Source organism: Armigeres subalbatus, chromosome 2 (genome assembly GCF_024139115.2).
Source record: "Armigeres subalbatus isolate Guangzhou_Male chromosome 2, GZ_Asu_2, whole genome shotgun sequence".
NCBI lineage: Eukaryota > Metazoa > Arthropoda > Insecta > Diptera > Culicidae > Armigeres > Armigeres subalbatus.
In genome coordinates, this window is record NC_085140.1 from 309,585,831 (window position 1) to 309,608,000 (window position 22,170).

General features: G+C 38.9%; 1 protein-coding gene across 1 annotated transcript in view; it reads left to right on the top strand.

Moving 5' to 3' along the window:
- LOC134212570 (ATP-binding cassette sub-family C member Sur) overlaps positions 1-22,170 on the top strand; it is a 231,159-nt gene that overhangs the window by 141,335 nt on the left and 67,654 nt on the right. The window contains exons 14-17 of the mRNA XM_062690557.1: positions 13,967-14,228; positions 14,727-14,864; positions 19,292-19,425; positions 19,653-19,746. Coding sequence (XP_062546541.1) covers positions 13,967-14,228; positions 14,727-14,864; positions 19,292-19,425; positions 19,653-19,746 — 628 coding nt within the window. The remainder of the gene's footprint in view (positions 1-13,966; positions 14,229-14,726; positions 14,865-19,291; positions 19,426-19,652; positions 19,747-22,170) is intronic.

A 22,170-nucleotide genomic window follows, 5' to 3' on the forward strand; every position in this document is an offset into this window, starting at 1 on the left:
AAACGCTCTGGTCTAGTGGAAGTATCGTCGAGTCTCAAACACGTGTAGATGTCGCAGAATCTGTTTTTGAATATAGTGATTCCATAAAAACCGATTCGCCAGAATAAATTCGAGCTCCATAGTTGTTGTACGTTTACCGTTTTGCTTCGAATTGCCGGACGCTTCGAAAACCGGACACTTCAATTGTTATTTGACTTTATTTACCATCTCAACAAGTATTTCTTGGGTTATCAATGCAGGGAACGATTCTTAGACTTGAAACCATTTTAACAAATGTAAGTAATCCGCGATCTGTGATCAAAACTTGAAAATTAGAGGTAAAAAATGAAGACATGTCATAATTAACGGTGAATTTCGTTTTTCTTAGAATGCAGTTTTAGACTCAACATTAGAAAAACTAAGCTCATATTTTCTATATTCTATCATTTGCAACGGGTATTAGTATTTTATTAACATAGTATGATAGCACTCTTTGTCATGAATTAGAGAAATTGCTTGGGAATTCATGGATTTGTAATTTTTATTACATTTTCTGTATGTCCGGACTTCGAGGCAAGTTCTTACAATTGCTTCGATTGCCGGACATGCTGAAATGATGTTAAATAACTGTTTAGGGGCTATCCACAAACTACGTAGACCAAAATTTTACTTTTTCAAACCCCTCCCTCCCCCCTAGTAGACTTTCGTAGATTTTTCCGAAACCCCTCCCCCACCCCCTTGAAGTCTACGTAGACTTTTTCAAATTTAACAAAATATCATATGTTATTGGACAATCAAAATCGGATTCAAATTTAATCCTCAGCTCCTGAAACCAAATCCCAAAGTCAATTAATTTAATTTTTTCCGACTCCTCCTAGAGGTGTGCACCACCGCTGCCGACACTTTTGCATCGGCACCCCACTGATTAAAATCTGTCATGCATCTGACCTATAATTCACCATGCCGGTTCAAATTTGTAGAAACCCGAAGAATTTTCTGAATTTTAAAAAATTTTGAGATGGAATTTCGAGAATGTCAAGTCTATTTTTTTTTATTTCTTTATTAAAGAGGCTTGCAGCCCTAGGCTGGCTCACCTCTGGCGATGTCAAGTCTACATTCCAATAAGTTTTTCGTGGAATTTTTCATAGAAGATCCCGCTGGATAAGCTTTACAGCTTCCCGGTTATAGTTCAAGGAACTCTCAGTGAAAATTCCGATGCTTTTCTTGAAAATTTCATGCAATATAAAATTGAATAATCATTTGTTAAAATCCCAAGAATTTTCTTCTAAATTCCAAAACTATTCCGTGAAAATTTAGAATTATTTCCCGAGGTAATTTTAAGTTTAAATAAATATTCCGAAATATTTCCCGTGGAATTTAAGAATGGATTCCTACGTTCTTGCAGATTTGGAAAATTTTCCTGAGGAAATTTAAAAAAAAACAACCTATAGACATTCCAAAAACTTTTCCGAATAATTTGCGGTGGAAATTATAAAAAAATTTCAGTTGCAATTTTGGTGAATTTCTCGTAAAAACTTCAAATGATTTTTCCTGAAAATACAAAGGCTTTTTTACAAAAATTGCTAATTTTTTTTTTGCGGAAGCTCAAAGAGCTTTGGTGGGAAATTCAAATAATTTCTGGTGGAAATTTTCATTAGTCTTTTCAGAAATTCCAAAGATTTTCCATCGACTATTCCAAAGAATTCGCATTAGTACTTCCGAAGAAATTGCCGTGAAACATACGAAGAATTTCCCATCGACATTTCGAAGAATTTGGCTTCAAAAGATATTCTAGTAGAATCTGCAATAAAATCCAAGTGGAAATTTTGAAAATTTTACGAAAGTTTTTATAGAATACTTCGGAGAATTTTCCTGCTAAACACAGACAAATTTCCTGGGGAAATCCATATAGTTTTAAGCATTGGCGTAAATAAGGAGGGGCTAGGGGGGGCTTAGCCCTCCCTAGAAAAAAATTAGCCCCCCTAGGATTTGTAAGTTAGTTAGCAGTGATATCAGTTTTCAACACATAGCATAATGATTCATTATTATGAATTACCGAAAAAGTTTGAAGACTAAAGAGTTATCTCTCATATTCACTCTATCATACTTAATGAAATGAGTGGAAGAAAAATTAGCTTGTTTCTGAATTCTGAGAAAGATTCCCATCAGCATCCGAGAAGGATTCTCATCAGAATCCGAGAAGAATTCTCACTTCAATCTCTAAAGAATTCTTTTCGAATTCATCGAAGTATTCCAATCGTAATCCAGAAGAATTCCTACTGGATTCTTTTCAGTATTGTTAAGTAATACTCTTTGGAATCTGTGAAAAATACCCTTTAAAATCCATTGAGGATTTGCTTTAGAATCTCTCGTTGATTTGCTCCGGAATATCTCCAGATTCGTTTTAAGATTGGTTTAGGAATTCCTTGACAAATCAGAATCCTTCGTCGATTTGCTTCGTAATCCTTTGAAGATTTAATTCAGAGTCTCTCGACGTTTTGCAAATGATCTGCGTTGGGATCTCTAGACGATAAGGAATCCGGCTAACGATTTCCGGCTAACGAGTTTCGGAATCTCGCGAAGAATTGCTTCAGAATCATTCGACGTTTCGTTTCGGAATACATCGACGGTTTGCTTCAGAATTTCTCATAGATTTTATTCAGAGTCCCTTAACGAATTTTTTTTTGGAACCATTCGATGATTTGCTTCGAAATCCTTTGATGATTTGCATCGGAATCCCTCAACGATTTGCTTCAACATCCTTGAAGGATTCCCTTCGGGATCGTTGGAGGATTCTTTTCGAAATAACTGAAGGATTAATTCGGAGTCGCTCGACGATTTTGCTTCGAAGTCCTTCGACGGATTGCTTCGGAATCCTTCGACGATATGCGTCTTCATCCCTGGAACATTGCTCATGAAATACCTGGAACCATCATATTAGAATTCCTGGAGGGTTTACGACGAAATCCCTGGAATATGTCCCTTCAAATTCCTGAAATATTCCCGTCGAAATTCCTGGAGGTGAAGGATCCCTGGTACATTCTCGTCGGAATCCTTGAAATTTTTCCGTTGGAATTCCTAAAACATTACCTCCGAAATCTCTGGTGGATTCCCTTCATGATCCCTGGAGGCTCCCATCGGTATTCTTGAAGGATTCATGTCGAAATATTTAGAGATTCCCGTCGGAGTCCCTGGAACATTCCAGTCAAAATCACTAAAGGATTCTCATCAGAATTCTTGGAAGATTCTCGGCGGAATCCATGGAAAGTTGCACTATTTTTTTTTTTCATTTTAGATAGATAGAATATTTATGAAGTATGCAAATATATCAACTGCCTGACGCTAGTCGAGCGCAATTAAACATAGACTGTGAGTTGTTGCTCACACGTGCTTTAGAAAAAAGAATAATATGAATGAGTGTGATGGATCCGCAATTGCCTTAGGTGGTTGGACTGCTTTTGTCACATTACCACTGATAGCTTGATGAGATGTTAAAATGTTCGAGAATTTTCAAAAAGAGGGTCAATTTCGAGAAAAATTATAAAGGGGCTACAGCCCCCCCTAGGCATCGGAGGTAGTTACGCCAATGGTTTTAAGTCATAGTTCAGACTATTACATCAGTGAAATTCATTAGTTTTTTCTACAGAAATTATTCCAATAAATCCTAAAAATCCTAAAAAAATCAAACAATAGTGAACTTTGCACATAGCTGCTGTATAAGTTGTTTTCCAAAAGAATAAAAAATGAATAAAAAAAGTCTTCGTAGACTTTTGGTATACCCCCCGTCCCCCTCCGTAGACTAACGTAGACTTTTTCGAAACCCCTCCCTCCCCCTCAAGAGTCTACGTGGTTTATGGACAGACCCTTATCAGTTAAGTTAAAGGAAATCAAATTATTCGTAATGAGCAAGCATAGTTACAATCTCGTTAGATTTGAGTTGCTGCACCCCAAAAGGAACATTGCTTGCTCTCAGCTTATCGATATATACTCACATATTGTAAATGGTATCACTTTCTTAATTACACACAAGTAGCAAAACTTGCCTTCAGTTGCTAGTGAAAGGTTGTCTTCAAATGTATTTTTTTAGCCATTCACATTTTGTTTGTTTGTTTGTTTTACAAGTTTGTAAAAATAGCTTTTTTAACAGAATTCTACAAAAAGACACGTTGTGAACGACACCCGTCAAATAAAAAAAAAACTCAACATTTCTCGGATACGCCCGGATTTATCAATCCGCATGAATTCATTTTTTCAATCGCTCCTTTCAATTCTTGATTTCTAATAGCAAACTGAAACGGATTTCAAAAGACACATAAATACCGTCAACTGGGGGGAAGATGATCATTTTTAAGACAAAACATGCAATAACAATGTGTGTTTACATTTTAAATCGAAACAAATATTTTCAAAACATGTACTGCTATACGTTGCAATAATCAACAACTTTAGTTTTCTGAAATGCGTTCGCATTTATTAAAATAAATTAAATTATCACACATTTTTAGAATAATCTGTTTTGGGGTGAAGTTGATCAAGACAGCTCTACTAAAACCATTATGACCTAGTAGTCAAAATACACTAGGTTATTTGTATGAATGTTGAATTTACTACGTAAAGAAGTCTAAGAAGTCAATATTTGAAACGAAAATAGCGCCATTTATGACTATCTCTCTATTTCTTCCAAAAAATACATTTTCATGATTATAATCGAAAACCTCGGATTTCTACCTAGCGGTAACATTACTTGAATGGAGAATATTGTTGACTGCCGTTTCATAAAAAAAATTGGCACTTTTGACTGACACATCAAATGATCATCTTCACCTCAATGATCATCTTCCCCCCAGTTGACGGTACCACTAATGTCTATATTTCGAGTATATCTTAACAATGATAAGATAATGCATAATTTTAATTCTCTGATGTTCATCCCATCAAAAACAAAAAAACAAAATTGTTTGATTTATTTCTTTCTTTTGTGATTTTTTCCGCAGTCAGCACGCAGGTTGATAAAAAGAATCGACGAATTTGGTACCGTATTTCTTTGTTTCTCGATGCGATGAATATATATTCAGTGAGATGGAAATCGGCACATTTCCCCCTATCATATTTATTTCTCATTCATTTATATTCCTCCTATCATATTTATTTCTGGTACCGTTGATGCGAATAGAATTTTGGTCATCTAATGATTCTCATGATCCATTGCAACTTATCCACGTTGAATTTGAGAGGTAGTTTTGAAGAAAAATTTTCATTACCGCTCTAGCTCTCTACCTTAAAAAGGGGAGAGGGGGGAGATCGTATGAAATTATTAGATTCCCAATGATGTATATTGCAGTTAAATGCTCCTGCTTGGTTTCAAATAATGTTTTTTTGTAGTCCTGGTCAATCTCGGAGCAGAAACTTCGGATGGTACACACAACGGGGGGATGCCAGATTTCATACAAATGTCTATAGAAACCTTACCTTACGGATTTATATTAATCGAGAAATATGAAGGCTATGTTCTAGTTGTCTTTGAACGGATTAAATTGGCTATTTGAGAATCAATATAGGCCAAACTCGAAGTGTCCGGAAATTCGAAGCAAAATTGTCCGGTATTTGAAGCATGCCTCATACTGTGTCCGGATTTCGAAGCAAGCGATGTTCAATGTTTTCGATAATATTAGCTATTTTGTGCATACAAAATGTAATTTTCAGTACACAACAGCAAATTTGATAAGTTAATCTTGACAGGGTGTGTTATCACTCAGTGTCAAATACTTAATTCCGTTTGAAATATTGAACTGAAAATTCAGCAGTGCTTAGGTGTCCGGACTTCGAGTCAAAACGGTATATGGTTTTGATTGTTTCTTCCAGCGGCGATCAAGACTGCAATAAAAGCTCACATTTCTGCACAGGTTACTTGTCTCCATGCCGTCTTTCTGTTCCGCTGCTCATAGTACTTTTTTCCGTATAAGTTTGTACAGTGTACTACTTCCTGATTTATATCAGGACTTAAGAAAGCCAAGAACGCTTCCTTCGGTGTTTTGATGCCACGGCATGATTGTGACACCTCAGCCTTAGAATAGTCGAAATTACCAGGTGGTTTTGAAGGCCAAGGTAATCCATTCTTGCCGGTGAAATTATTTGACACAGCAACGAAACTATATTTTGTTTTAGACTTATAATTCAAATGTACCTCTCATTCATCTTACCTTGCCAAACTATCGCAGCTGGAGTCAGATTCGACATCTGAGATAGTGTGTTGAGAGCATCCGTCATCATCTTCAAACGATAGTTCAAAATCACTGTCTTCCCCCCTTATTCATGTTGTACGTAATAATATCAAATACGAAAAACTAGTCACTGAACAACAAGCGATTCAAGAATATCACGATTCTTTATTTATTATTAGATTTGGAGGAATTCTCCAAGAGCAGCTTCACGACCGTACAGCATAACGGTGAGTGGTAACCTAATTGCTACGAAGATGTCACAAATACTTCTACTTATCAGGAGAACAAAATGGTGCAGTGCACCCAGGAGGGTGAAACGCCTGTCATCCGCGGTACAATGGCACTCTACCCAACATTGTTTTTGGTACTTCTGTTTTTGGTACCCAGTTTCTGGGTAGTATACCCGAATTCAGCGCTCATTTTGGGTGATTGGTTCGTACGCAGTTAGTGCTAATTATCGGCAATTAACTTCTCCTGGCGAAAACTTGCAATTGGTTGAGGTACATCGAGCTTTTTGTGTTTGTATGGCTTCTTTATGTCGAAAAATAGCTCGTCGATACTTCCGAAGTTTTGTTATCATGAATCAAACGAAATTGAAACAAAAACATTGTACGCGATATATAGAATGAATGGTGGGTAGGCGTATTAGCCTTCTCTTCAGTCTCCTGAGTGCACCAGATAGACTGAACGAAGGTTTTGACGTTTGGAAGGGGCCGAACTCATTTGAAATCAACTCAATGTAAGGAGAAGTATTCATTTTTGCGCTTCTCAGAAGCCAAAATCTTCGTTATGTTTATCCAGTGCATTGCCTTATCGTGTTCTTTTCCAATGAATTTCGGTACCTTTTAAATGTCTAATCCTTCATTTCATTCGCTTGATCGTGTAAAAGTGAACAAAGGAATGAGAACAACGTTATACATAAATAAGGGAACTGTCCCCATCTTCATCTACCTACCTGAATACCTAGTTGGCTATAGCGTCATACACCTATGCCTGTCGTATTGTAGAGCTCCATAACCGTCGGTCTTGTGCGATGTTCCTTCATTTTCCCCGAGCTTTCATTTTCCACCGCATGCAGCCAGCATGTTCGTGGCCTTCCACGAAATCGCCAGCCTCTGTCCTTTTCTCTTTTGAATGTTGTTTTCGCTATTCTTTTCTTCGACATTCACACTAAGTGACCAGCTCACTGGTCTACCATATTTTGTACGATTCACAATAGTGCTGTCCAATGAGAGCTTGAAGTAGCTCGAAGCTTCTCCCTGTCCTGCTTATGCCCAAAAAAGAACGAGCAGGACGGGAACAACTTTGAGCTACTTCGAGCTGCTCATTGGACAGCACTAATATTTTCTTCTTTATACACTCGATACAGCTCGTGATTCATACTTCTGCACCACACACAATATTCTAGCCCTTTTCACTTGAAAACCCATGTCCGTGTAGGGCCACAGGTAGAGTCAAAGTTTTATACCTAGGGGTCATTCAAAAATGATGTCACAGGTTTTAGGGGGGAAGGGGTCTAAGATTTTGTGACAGTACATATGCTAGGTATACAAAAAAGCGTGACAGAAGGAGGAGGGGGGTCTAGAAATCTCAAAAAGTAGTGGACGTCATAGTTGAATCGCCCCAGAGCATATTTCGTTTCTGTGAGCATGTTGCGGGGCCTAAGCCCTATTACACATACACACATACATTATTTATTTATTTATTCAGACTAAGGTCGAAGTGGCCTGTGCAGTATCAAGGAATGTAAAATGACAACATTGCCAATGACAACATCATTGTCCTCTCTCGTAAATGTTGGGACAAACACAACTCGCAATAAGCGTTTGTCTCAAACTGCAACAGAATAGGACAATGATCGCCTGCCGTGTATTTAGCGAGGTAGTCGGTTTTCGATGATATTTTTGGTTAAATAAGTATCAGTTATCAATGTTTAGATATAAACTTAAACATCTGTTAACATGATTTGTGTTTTACTTCAGAAATACACAAGTTATCGCAGTTTGAAATGTTCACAACAATTACCTCTTCATGTTTGTTGCAAATAAAATGGAACGCAACATTGTCTTTATCCTCTGCAGATGAGGACAAAGAGTTATCGCTATTCTCTTTTGTTGCTTGTTTTTTTGCATTTTTCAGCGACATTACCGTGGGGCATCGAAATCCGTACACTTAGGCACCTTCGTATATGAAAAAGTCATTAAAAAATAGGAATAGAATGTAAATAGAACGTTTGTCATTGACACAGGCGCATGAAGGCTTCTACTTTTGAAGTTTTTCACATTTACTCATTAAAAACATGAAAAAATAATGAATTAAATCAACTACTCCTGACTCGAAATCCGTCCACTGTGGACGGATTTCGAATCAAAGGATCAAAATCCATACAGCTATTTCTTAACTAAATATCTAAATTGAAACAACCTGATTGACTAAACTACCACTGTAAATAGTTCGATATGCACATTGAGAAGCGATCCCTTCGATTTGTATTCCGCTTATCTTATGTAATGATTTGCAATTAGCAATTAAAACACAGTTACTTTTGGTGCAATTATGCCCTACCCGAAAACAAGATGGCGGCACAAACTCCGCGTTTGGTGGGTGGAGATCTGTTTTGATTTTGTGGTTTTAATTTCAGAGCCTTCTTTCCAATTCTATGCCCTAAAAGCTTACTGTCAAGTATCTGAACAGAATAGGATTAATTATTCCTACATTAATTACCTTTAACCTCTCTCAATTTATTGATATCTCATGAGGTGGACGGATTTCGGTGCTGTACGGATTTCGGTCCCGCACGGTACATTTCTTGTGCAGTATACAAGAGTCTTCTCCATTCGGCTCGGTTCATGGCTACACGTCGCCAACCATGCAGTCTACGGAGGGCCTGCAAGTCATCTTCCACCTGATCGATCCACATTGCTCGCTGCGCACCTCGCCTTCTTGTACCCGTTGGATCGTTGTCGAGAACCATTTTCACCGGGTTACTGTACGACATTCTGGCTACGTGCCCGGCCCACCGCAGTCGTCCGATTTTCACGGTGTGAACGATGGATGGTTCCCCCAGCAGCTCATGCAATTCGTGGTTCATTCGCCTCCTCCACGTACCGTCCGCCATCTGCACCCCACCATAGATGGTACGCAGCACTTTTCTTTCAAATATCCAAGTGCGCGTTGGTCTAATGAGCGTTTTGTAGATAGTCAGTTTGGTTCGTCGGTGAACTCTGTTCGATCAAAGCGTCTTGCGGAGTCTAAAGTACGTACGATTTCCAGCCACTATGCGTCTCCGAATTTCTCTGCTGGTATCATTTTCGGCAGTCACCAGTGAGCTCAAGTAAACAAATTCTTTTACCACCTCGATTTCGTCACCAGCAATGCAAACTCGTGGTGGGTAGCTCACATCCTCTTGAACCTCTTCCCATCATGTACTTGGTCTTCGACGTGTTGATGACTAGTCCGATCCGCTTAGCTTCCCTCCTCAATCTGATGTAGGCTTCCTCCATCTTCTCAAAGTTACTTGCCATAATATCAATGTCGTCGGCGAAGCCAAATAGGTGGACGGACTTCGTGAAAATCGTACCACTCGTGTCAATCTCTGCCCTTCGTATTACCCCTTCCAAAGCGATGTTGCATAGTAGACACGAAAGACCATCACCTTGCCGTAACCCTCTGCGCGTTTCAAAGGGACTCGAGAATGCCCCTGAAACTCGAACTACGCACATCACCCGATCCATCGTCGCCTTGATCAACCGTGTCAGTTTATCCAGAAATCCGTGTTGAGCGTTCGCCCATGAAACCCGTTTGGTACTGCCCCACGAACTCTCTTGCAATTGGTGTTGGTGTCGACGGCATAAAATTTGGAAGAGTACCTTGTTGGCGGCGTTCAGCAATGTGACTGCGCGGTAGTTGCTACAATCCAGCTTATCGCCCTTTTTGTAGATGGGACACACGACACCTTCCATCCACTCCTGCGGCAAAACCTCCTCTTCCCAAATCTTGGTAATGACCCAGTGCAGCTCTCCTGGTAGTTGGTCAAACCCAGGGGTTTTGTTGTTTTTTAGCCGACCAATCTCCTCCTGGATTTCCTGGATACGGTGCTGGTAGACGTATGTCCGGCGCGCGTTCTCCCAAGTTCGTCACCATCTTCGTAGTGCTGCCGCCACCTTTGGATCACCTCACGCTCGTTCGTAAGAAGGTTCCCGTTTATGTTCTTAAACATATCAGGCTGTGGCACGTGGCCCTTACGAGAACGGTTCAATTTCTCATAGAACTTTCGTGTGTTATTAGCGCGGTACAGTTGCTCCGTTTCTTCACGGTCTCGATCTTTCTGCTGGCGCTTGTTCCTCCGGAAAATCGAGTTCCGCGCCCGCTTATATACACACATATATACAGAAGATCAATTTAAATTTTCAATAGCATTCTCTGAGCCTCTGATGTGTTTTCATGAAGTTTGAGCAGTCGCATGCCTAGTTTCATTGTAATTGGTTTTTTGTCCCCAGCTCTTCTCATTTTTACCCCTGAATCCGACCCTGGTTGAAATTTCAGAAGGTCACTTTCAATTGCAAACCGAATTCATTGAGCTCTGATGTGTTTTCTTGAAGTTTGAGCTGTCGCATGCCCAGTTTTATTGTAATTGGTGTTATGTCCGCAGCTCTCATGATTTTGACCCCTGAATCCGACCCTGGTGCACATTTTTGAGAAGGTCAATGTCAATTGTAAACAGAACTAATTGTGCTCCTGATGTGTTTTCTTGAAGTTTGAGCAGTCGCGTGCTCAGTTATATTGTAATTGGTGTTATGTTCCAGCTTTCCTCATTTTGAATCCGACCCTGGTCGAAATTCTAGAAACTCAATTTCAATTGCAAACAGAATTCATTGAGCTCCTGATGTATTTTCATGAAGTTTGAGCAGTCGCATGGCCAGATTCATTGAAATTGGTGTTATGGCCGCTGCTGTCCCCCATTTTGACCCCTGAATCCGGCCCTGGTAAGAATTTCAGAAGATCACATTCAATTGAAAATGGAAATTTAAAAACTCCTGATTTGTAAAGCTTGTATAACTGCATGTCAATTCCCGCAGGCATGTTTCATTGTAATTGGTTTTGTAGCCCACACTATACCATTGTGACCCCTGAATTCGGCCCTGAATTTAGTCAACCATGTCCTATTCAAATGATGAAACTATCGAAATCGACTAGAATTCTTGTCAAATATGTTGTATCAGGTGCTGAATGCGAGCCATTTGAAAAAAAATCCGTTCGTCCTGGGTCTTTGAGGGTTTTATTAAGAGATTAGTATACTCTTCAAGTTCAAATAATTGATTTTTTTTCTAGCTTTCAAAATTGTGAAGGAAATGTAACATTTTTTTTTACCTAAAACTAACCTTATTTTATGTCGTTTATTGTGTAACTGCTCCCTCTAACTCTCCCGAGAATAATAACTTTCAAAAAAAAAAATGGCCGGCACAATAATCGGTGGACTTCTCTCAAGACCTCTCCAAACTAAATTTAATACGATATGAACGATTTTGTGTCCAACTTTCGAGTGCTATTAGTTTCCAAATTACATTCACTATAATACCATCATAAATACCGTCTTCGTTTTTGCCATTGTATAGATATAAAACGCGTTGGACATTATTTCCATTTGCAGAAGCATTGCATGATGTCTGCTAGACTCTAAGTTTGTTTTACCTGATATATTTGAAACGGTTATTTGATGGCTTATGTGTCCGACACTGTGGGATTTCCTTCTAGTTTCAAGTGCTCACAGAAACGGTTATAACAGAATTAATAATCCGATTCTGGATTGTGTTGCCTGTTTTGTTGAAGATGTTTTTTTTTTGCTTAGGTTCAAATTTGAAAAATGTTTTTTTGTAACGTTCACAGTAAGCATTACATATTCTCGCGTTGAAGCAATAACGATAGCGTTGACGTTTCAGTCCACATTCAAATGAACAATCGCTTACTTTGAGTGTCCTCAAGATGGATGAACAATTTAACAGGTATTCCAAAAGATCTGATCAGAAAATGCAAATAATGTTGTATATAAAAATATCCGTACTAATTGGTAAAATAGAAGGTAAAATAGAAGATCACATCGCTCTCCATGGTGAATCCCGATCTATGTTTCTGATTATCCCACCCAACTAACACAAATTTATTCCCGTGGTAATTGTGGAGATGCAGAGGTATTCATGGTCCTTTCCTTCCTTTTTCAACTGACTGTCAGGACTTGGCCGGCGCCGTTATTGATCAAAATTCGAGAGCTGCTGGAACGTGCACTTCGAGAATACATGGTAAATCCCAACCACTATTCATTTGGATCGAAGTGCAATTCGCACCAGCTCTGATACATTACGGAGTAGCAACCATTGATATGTAAAGTCAGTCTAAGCTAAGCAATAGGTACTTCCCCATATAATATGCACGTATATCGCCTCCACTCTAGCATCTTATGTTTCATCATATATGATTTTGTGTTGACTGGGTCGGTCTACTCTAACTATGTGAAAAATACATCAAATAACCCTTTCCCTTTAACAGCTCTGAATTATGCAAAATGTCCGTTATGTCAAATGATCCACTTTTTTGTTGAAGTTCAAAATTATGGAAAATGTCTGTTATGCCAAGTGACCAAAAGAACGTTGATGCCAAATGACTCGGACCCTTCAATAAATTAACGAAGATTGTTAAATTGTCGAAAGTTTCGGAGCTTGAAATGATTTTAGGTGTTACTGAAAAGCTGAAATAGTTTCCCAATACGGCAGTTCGATTCATCCGAACCATAATATTGTATTGGGAAAACGCTTGTAGTCAAGGTGAGGCGATTGTTCTACATAGTAATGGTGCGCCAACTTGACAAAGCAACACATCAAATGGGACATATATCACAATAGTTCTAATAAATCTTCTTCTCATTGGCATTACATCCCCAACTGGGACATTATTGCCGCCTCGCAGCTCGGTGGTTGCAAACCTAGCGAAAAAATAGTTTTCAAAAATAAATCCAAGTTGGCGGCCAAATTAAGGCTACACTTGACAAAAATCGAGGGGTCCATAAAAGTGATTTCGTGTTTAAGGGGTCCGTCTTTCTGAGGAATTTAGCTCGGATCCTTCATATACTCGCCGAAAGCTTTCAAATGAACATGAATTTAGGCATTTTTGAGAACCTCGTACAAATAGTGGCCCGGTCTCAGCGAGAATTACTCATTTTAAAATACAATGTGATTTTTAGGAAATTAAAATTGACAGACGTATACTTTTGCAGCATGTCTATAGCATCGTAACATTCAAAAGTATACTGAACAAGCTAGACAGAACGCTAGGCAATTCTGTCTGGCTTTCCAACCATAAGCTATTTCTCTCACTATGACAAGTTTTAACCCATCACGTAATTTACTTAAACCATCAATTACCGAATGATTACTTAACTTTAGATACAATAATGTCATCGCAACGTTCACTCGCAATCGTTGATTAATTGCAAAAACCTACGCTCGCAAATCCATTGGGACTGCACTCGATTGAACATCTTCACAAGATCCTATCACACTGGCAGCCCATTATTTCATTGATTACGACCGGTTTGGGAATGTCCCAGCTCCGCACTGCTCGAGCTCGAAGCCATCGAAGAAGGAACAGACTTCATCTAATTTATGGCCCTGCTTGGGCGTTTGTTTTTCGCCATGTGCCGCCTCCCGAACGTCGCTTCCTGACGAAGTCCGAAGAGAAAATCTAGTGTGTTGTGTGTGCATCATTATTTGCAGATATTCAACAATTGCCTACGTCCCCCAGCGGCCCTGGCTGCTGAATGCCAACGTGCGGGAAAACATCCTGTTCGGAGAACCGTTCCGACCGAAGCGCTACCACCGGGTGCTGAAAGCCTGTGCACTCAAGCCCGATATCGAACTGATGCCGGACGGTGATATGAGCGAGATTGGCGAACGGGGAATTAAGCTGTCCGGGGGTCAACGCCAGCGGATCGTGATTGCCAGGGCACTCTACTCGCCGGCCAGCGTCGTCATTATGGTAAGCACAACAAAACTGTCGAAGTGGAACAGGACTGGACGTGTGCTTTTGCGCCACTACACGGTATAATATAGGTATCCGATGACTAAAGGAATGTGATATAGGATTTTTCAGTTCTGGAACGAAATACAGTTGACTCTCCATATTTTCATGTTGAAGATGAGGAGGTTGGAAGAGAATGACGAATAAAAGATGTCTGATAAAGGCAGTAAATGAAAGAAAGTTCAAAAAAGGAAGAAGAAAAAAAATCAGTAATAAGAAATTAGAAATCAGTAATCAGAAATCCGAAATCCAAAATCTGAAATCGAAAGTCAATAATCATGGCCGAATGACATTCGGTCAAATTCTAAATAACGACATAGGGCCAAATAGCCTGACATTGTAATTGATTACCAATATATCGCATACCCTTTACTGATGGGAAGCAAGTGCAGAAATTCAGGACAGATCGAACCGATTAGATGAGTGCCGCAATAATTCTTTTCGGTTTCCACACAGGACGATCCACTTTCGTCGCTGGACAACGAGGTCGCCAAGTTTGTGTTTGACCATGGGATTCGCCGGATGCTGACCCGGCAGAAGCGAACGGTTGTGATGGTGACACAGATGCTCCAGCTTGTGTACAGCGCTGACCATGTGAGTATTTTTGTGCTGGGTCAATACATGGAAATATGGGCATTATTTATTCGTCATTTGCACTGATAAATATGGCCGATCGATTGTTGTTCCCTTGGGAGCGGTGGTACTTATTTTAATTCCAGTGAACAAGAAGCTAATAATACGCTTTGCAAAGAATGGTGCTCAATTAGGGAGTGCTTGGTCACGGCCGTCTACTGCCAGAGATGCGGAGAAAAACGTATTTTCTTTTTTTCTATTTTTAACAAGTGGCCAGTTATGCAGAACGACAGAAATAAGCTCATGCTCAACTGTAATTTGATAAAATATCAAATGTTTAAATTTTCCAGTGCTGACTCTCTTTGAAAAAGTTTGATTATTTTAATTAAAATCAGAAAAAGCTGGTTCAATCAAAGTTAATTGCCTATTTCCGGGGATTAAACCACCCGATTTGGACGTTAATTTACAATGTTAAGAAAACTCATATGTGAATATGTACGGTATGTGGAAGATATTGATTTGGAAAATGTATTGGAGGTTACCACTTCCCGGGTAGAAGAAAACAGCAAAATAATATCAAATTTTGCTATTAATATATGAATAACTGAATAGCAAAATATGATATTAGTTTGTTTGATATAGTTGCTAAAATAGCAAAAATAATAACAGACATTGCTCTAGCAAATAACTCATAAATAACTCATTTTGCTATTATAATAACAAACCAATAGCAAAATATTTAAGTTAAGAAATAAAAATATCAAAATCAGTTATTATTGATATGTTGAAAATGCAAATGATAAATGAATAACAAATTTTGCTATGATTGCAAAATTTGTTCTTTATTTATTGTTCTGCTCCTTTTTACAATAGCATATAAATAACTAATTTTACTATTATAACAAAATTTGTTGTTGGGATGCTATTTTATGTTATTTATAAATAACATAGGAATAACTAAATCTGATATCATAGCAAAATTTGTTATTATTAGGTTATTTGTTTGTTATTAACCTCTACCCGGGTTTCCCTTCGATGGAACTCGAACCCATGACCCTACATTACGCTAGACTGGCGCTTTAACCAACTAAGCTACGAAGGACCTCCGTCGGCCTTCGCAACCTAGCGGCTAATGAACGAGCTCGAGATTCCCAAATTGGGCGTATAGTCAAATCACTCGCAATCCATTTCTCAAGCCAACACTTCCACATGTGTATGGTACATGTCCACATTAGAGGAGCGTGAGTATTTAGAATGTCTGGCGGCTATACACATTCTTCATCAGCAACTGTACTCATCAAGTGAAGTTGTGTAAGCTATTTGCCAGTCGGTCGTCAAGCTCAGACCCGACCGCATTGCGTAGGCAAGAGCACGCAACTCAAGTTCAATTCAATCAAAGTTAATTGCCTATTTCCGGGGATTAAACCAGCCGACTTGGGCGTTAATTTACAATGTTATGAAAACTCATATGTGAATATGTACGTTATGTGGAAGATATTGAGTAGCCGCTAGGTTGCGAAGGCCGACGGAGGTACAATATTCTTTAATACATATCCTTCTCTTGTTTACGTTTGGTGCATCCTGAGGATCGTGAAAGACAAATTTGATTTTTTTTAGAATACCCAGAATCCCAATCTTCTTCTTCTACTTCTTCTTCTTCTTCTTATTGGCATTACATCCCCACACTGGGACAGAGCCGCCTCGCAGCTTAGTGTTCATTAAGCACTTCCACAGTTATTAACTGCGAGGTTTCTAAGCCAAGTTACCATGTTTGCATTCGTATATCATGAGGCTAACACGATGATACTTTTATGCCCAGGGAAGTCGAGACAATTTCCAATCCGAAAATTACCTAGACCGGCACCGAGAATCGAACCCAGCCACCCTCAGCATGGTCTTGCTTTGTAGCCGCGCGTCTTACCAGAATCCCAATACCCAATCCAAAACAAGATTATTGTTAAAAACGAATGTGTTTTTTAGCTTTTCTAAAGCCATTTAGAAATGTTCCAAATCTAATATTTAAAAATTTAAAGGGAATGCAGAATATATTTATTTGAAGAAATTGGACATCCCAAAAGGAATCGATTGAGATAATTAAAAATAATGAAAATAAACTAGTTTTTTTTATCAAATTGCTTGAGTTTTCAGTATATACGAAAAATTGTAAGCTCTGAATAGAATGGAACGAGTCTAACGAGTGGGCCCTCCTTAGCCGTGCGGTAAGACGCGCGACTACAAAGCAAAACCATGCTGAGGGTGGCTGGGTTCGATTCCCGGTGCCGGTCTAGGCAATTTTCGGATTGGAAATTGTCTCGACTTCCCTGGGCATAAAAGTATCATCGTGTTAGCCTCATGATATACGAATGCAAAAATGGTAACCTGGCTTAGAAACCTCGCAGTTAATAACTGTGGAAGTGCTTAATGAACACTAAGCTGCGAGGCGGCTCTGTCCCAGTGTGGGGATGCAATGTCAATAAGAAGAAGAAGAAGAAGAAGAAGAAGAAGAAGAAGAAGAAGAAGAGTCTACCAATTTGCTGGTTAATAAAATTCCCGCATATTTCCCGACATTTTTTCGGTGATTTTTAATTCCCGGTTTTCCCGGTTCACTGGTCACCCTGGGTTTGAACTACATTAGGTCGTGGTGTGTCTCGCCAGATGATTAGTTCGTTCATTTAAATCATCATTCGCGAATAATTAATGAATTAGCATTTAACATGACGGGATTTAGCGCCATAGACGAATTAGCAAATCCTTATACAGTTTTATTTTATTTTTCATGCAGGAGCAATATCCAATTATATCCAAGCAAATATGCAATTTAAATATTTCACTACATTTTCTAGCTCTGTGTTCGTGCATAGCAATTATATTAGAATTAGAAATCGCTTAAAATGTCGAGAACTTCTGTCGAAGCACACCGCCATATAGGGTATCTGTTCCTATATCAATAACAATAAGCCAATGCGCATATGAAATGCATTTATTTCTCACCCAATAATCAAGAAACATGAGAATAATTATGCTCGGCTCACGTCATTTTTAATTGATAACAATTTGGTTACTTCAAAAATGAAATTGTTATCACATTATAGAAGTATTTAGCTAAAAAACATCATAACTGCCATGCACTTATTTCAATAACATTCAAAAACAGTTAATCCTATGCCTGTACCTATATCAATAATACTGTTTCCAACATAAAATACGCACACTATTACTTGTGTGTATACGTAACGATATGATTGCAGTGATGCCGAATTCTTCAATGTTTTGTATTTGAGTTGAAATATAATTACAAAAATTTCTGTTTTTGTTGCAGTATTCCATCTTATCAGTTCAATTTTATGTTTGTCATAATTTATCTTTTCGATATAATTTATTTTACAAACATAAGAGTTGAATTTCACAGTGAAAGTTCATTCAAGCGTTTTGAAATAAAAATCTAGGTCGGCAACCCTTGAGAGTACTGCAAGCCATGTAAACAGTTTGGAATACGGACAAGGATAATTTAGACTTTGTTCGAAATAAACCTATATCAAACTATAGGAAATCGCGTTAGTTTTTCAAATATGATTATATTTATAGTGAAATTGTGATGTGCTCTATGTGTTGTGAAGTGTATTTTGAAAGGATTCATTTGTTTCAGCTTGAAATTGAGTGGAAAACAACGGCTTGAAATGAGATGAATCTGCTAGTAGCAATCGAGCAGTGCATCATATCAACAGTTCAGAGGTAGGAAAATGAAAATAAATGTGTTTTATAATTTTGTGTTAATAACTTGAGTCTTGTGAACTAGAACATTACTCAAACGGAATTTTAAATAATATTCCAAACATTGGAGAAGGTGGTCTATTCATTATTGTGTACATACGATGTGAGAAATTGTAATCAAATTGTTTTTTATTTGGTTTATCGACGGTTGAGATTAATGAACGGGCTGTTATTAATATGGGAACAGATACCCTAGTAATTAAGGAAAGAGTTTCATTTTTAGTTCACTACACTAAACATATCACTCGAAGTGTGCCCTTCAAATGGAAAATTGAAAAAAAAAGTCGGTCTTCGATACTTTTCAAACCATGCTATTAATGGTTGATTTCAAGATAAGTGAGGCACTCACTTCGCGGATAATTCCATCTGGGCCATTCTGCAATTTAGATATTCATCAGTACGTTTCAAGGTCCCTGGTTTCAAGTTGTCTGCTCTGATTCGTGGAATCGATTTCAACAATGGACAGCTATATATCTGTTCAACAACGTCTGAGTTACAATCTCCAGTACGACCGACAGCTCCCATCAGAACCATCAACGATGGCCACAATAGGAAAGCCATTATTGACAGAGGATGATGCAATGGATAGACTACCGTCCGTCGACGCGTCCGTCGGCAGCACTCGACTTGACTACTAATGACTGTCCGATGTGTTTTCTCTCGGCACAATATTCCAGATAATTGCAATGGAGGCTTTCGCGGTGGAAGCAACAGGTACGCTATCGGAAATCGAAAACAATTACTCACCAATTCTGCGGAAGTGGAATGCAATTATCACCAAGGAACAGCAGTCCAAAGAGACGCAATTAAGGTAATTAGTTTTGTCGAGTTGGGCGATTTGTCACGCCCTACCGAATGAGAGGCGGGCTGTGAATCGATAAAAATACTTGGACATAAGCCTTCGGATATCAATTGTAGAATTCGAATATATTACCATAATGTAATGTAAGGTTTATATACAAACTTGTGTGTGTGTCTATGAACAGTAGCGAAGATATTTGTTAAAGTGTTTTTTAAATCTTTTTTTTTAATTTATAGCCCAGGAAGAACAGCTCGGGAGAGGTGGAAATTGTTCAAAAATGTGTCCCGATTGGGCTTTCTGAGAAGCCATGCAACTGAGGAGTTTTATGAGGTAAATTTTTCAAAAGCCTAATACTTAACAAATACCGTCGTCGGAGACAATGGGTCAAATGGGGGTGAGAATGGGTTTCAACCACTTAGAATACTTGTAGATTGGATTGAATACATCTGAGGGCAAGAAGACTAAAATATAAGAGACCTCTTTGAACGATTTTGCTCTACGACCTCCAGACTGCCGGTGAAAGCGATGACCCATTCTCACTCCCAGACCCATTGTCACCCCCGATGGCGGTATGAACATATTAAATCTTAATCTATCTCCTTTACTAATCTATAATATTGAAATGTAAATTTATCATCTCTGGCGCTTAGCTCAATATTTCCATATGTAGCTGATCAGGAAAAAAAAAATAAAAACTATTATTTAAATTGATGAAATATTGATTACACTTTGTAAGAATGATTCTAAACTTGCTAATAAGTTTACTCAAAACTTGTTTGAAACATTGGCGGAAGCAGCCCGGATTTTTCATGAGGAATGCAGTCTCTACTCTACACCCAACCCGAGATTGGCAGATTCACATAAGGGGAGATCCCCCCGCGCCGGACACCTCCCAATACCGGACACTTCTCAAAACAGCACTTGCAGGGGTCCCTCCACCATCTTATGTAGTACAAAAGAAAGTTATTGAAAAATCCTTTACCTGCATGGAATATCAAATCCTCATGTTGTAAACTTTGTACAAAATTTGAAATTGAACAGAGCTGCCAACAATTTTCATGTTTCGCCTTACTTTAGAAAGGTAGAATCAACAATATTAAAATCGATCAAATGCATTCTGATTGTGTGGCGATGCTCAATATTAGCCATTTTTCGATTAACGATCATAACTTATTAGATAGATATACAATGTAACTGTGGTGCAAAATCAGTTTATGTATCCGGCAGCTGTCCCCCGGATTCGGACAGTGAGATATTTCAAAATTGATCAAATAGCCATTCTTTACACCTGTTTTTTTTTCAACTTACTTTAATTCAATTGTTTCTTCTCGCTAAGGTATCAGATGACCAGAGAAATAAGCAGACACACAAAATTGAAGATATCACTGGAGAATTTGGGAATTTGGAGTAGGACGTAAGAAATATAGCTGGAGAGATAACAAGCTCTACTAACACATTTTAATATCCACAGTGTAAAGCAAGTGAAAAATATTAGTATTCCAAATGATGTCTTTACTCATGTTACAGGGACTTGGTCATATTTGAACATGATACTTTTCTGGGACACTTTTCTGAATCGTAAAATTTTACACCAAAATTCATCATCAAAATACATCGTCGAAAAACGTGTTATCCCAATAATTTTTTTTTATTTATCAAGAAAACACACTTAATTCCATAATAATCTTAATACTACTTTACTTATTCTGGTAGAAATTAATAGTACAGTTGGATAGGTGATTCATTTGTACTTGATTCGGAGATGTTCTCGATGCTGTAATGGAAGAAGATGGTGGATAATCCGGAGGATGCGATGCTTCGGACACCGGAAACGCTGAAGATGCTGTTTTCGGATCATGTGGAATGTTGCTTTCGAGAGGAATATTTTCTCCCTCTTCTGTAACTGTATGATCGTACGAAGCACCAAAAAATTTACCGGTAATGTCTTTTTTATGCTGTAAAGAGTTTTCTACGTAACCCTCAGCAACTGCAGTAGACTTCCATCCTCCGTGCTTCTTCAAAACGGCAATGTCCACTCCTGAACCTACAAGAAGAGAGGCAGACGACCGACGAAAACAATGTCCAGTTTATTCTTTTGGTGATCGTAGTTTAAAATATGCTGCAATTCTTGCGGCATTTCTACAATCGTGTTCGTGTGCTACAATTTTTGGGGTCAGGAGGAACTATGTCCAAGGGCTTGACGATCCCTCCCCAGGCCATCTGCGAGTTGTGGCGCTTGCCTAGGATGTGGTGGGGTTTGACAGTGGGCCCTGTTAAACCTCTATAAAAAGCTGCATCCGCAAGTAGGCCCCACCAAAGCGACCGTGTGGCGCTCAAAGCGCACAAGCCCAAGTCCTGGTGTTAAGGTGGGACGCTAAACAGCCCTGACACTACGGCCCTCCGACGAGACAGGAGGTTTGCGCAGGCCCAATAAGCCGCCTAGAAACCCAATCATTACGCCTGGGCTCCTTAGCCGTGCGGTAAGACGCGCGGCTACAAAGCAAGACCATGCTGAGGGTGGCTGGGTTCGATTCCCGGTGCCGGTCTAGGCACCTTTCGGATTGGAAATTGTCTCGACTTCTCTGGGCATAAGAGTATTATCGTGTTAGCCTCATGATATACGAATGCAAAAATTATAACCTGGCTTAGAAATCTCGCAGTTAATAACTGTGGATGGGCTTAATGAACACTAATCTGCGAGGCGGCACTGTCCCAGTATGGGATGTAATGCCCATAAGAAGAAGAAGAAGAACG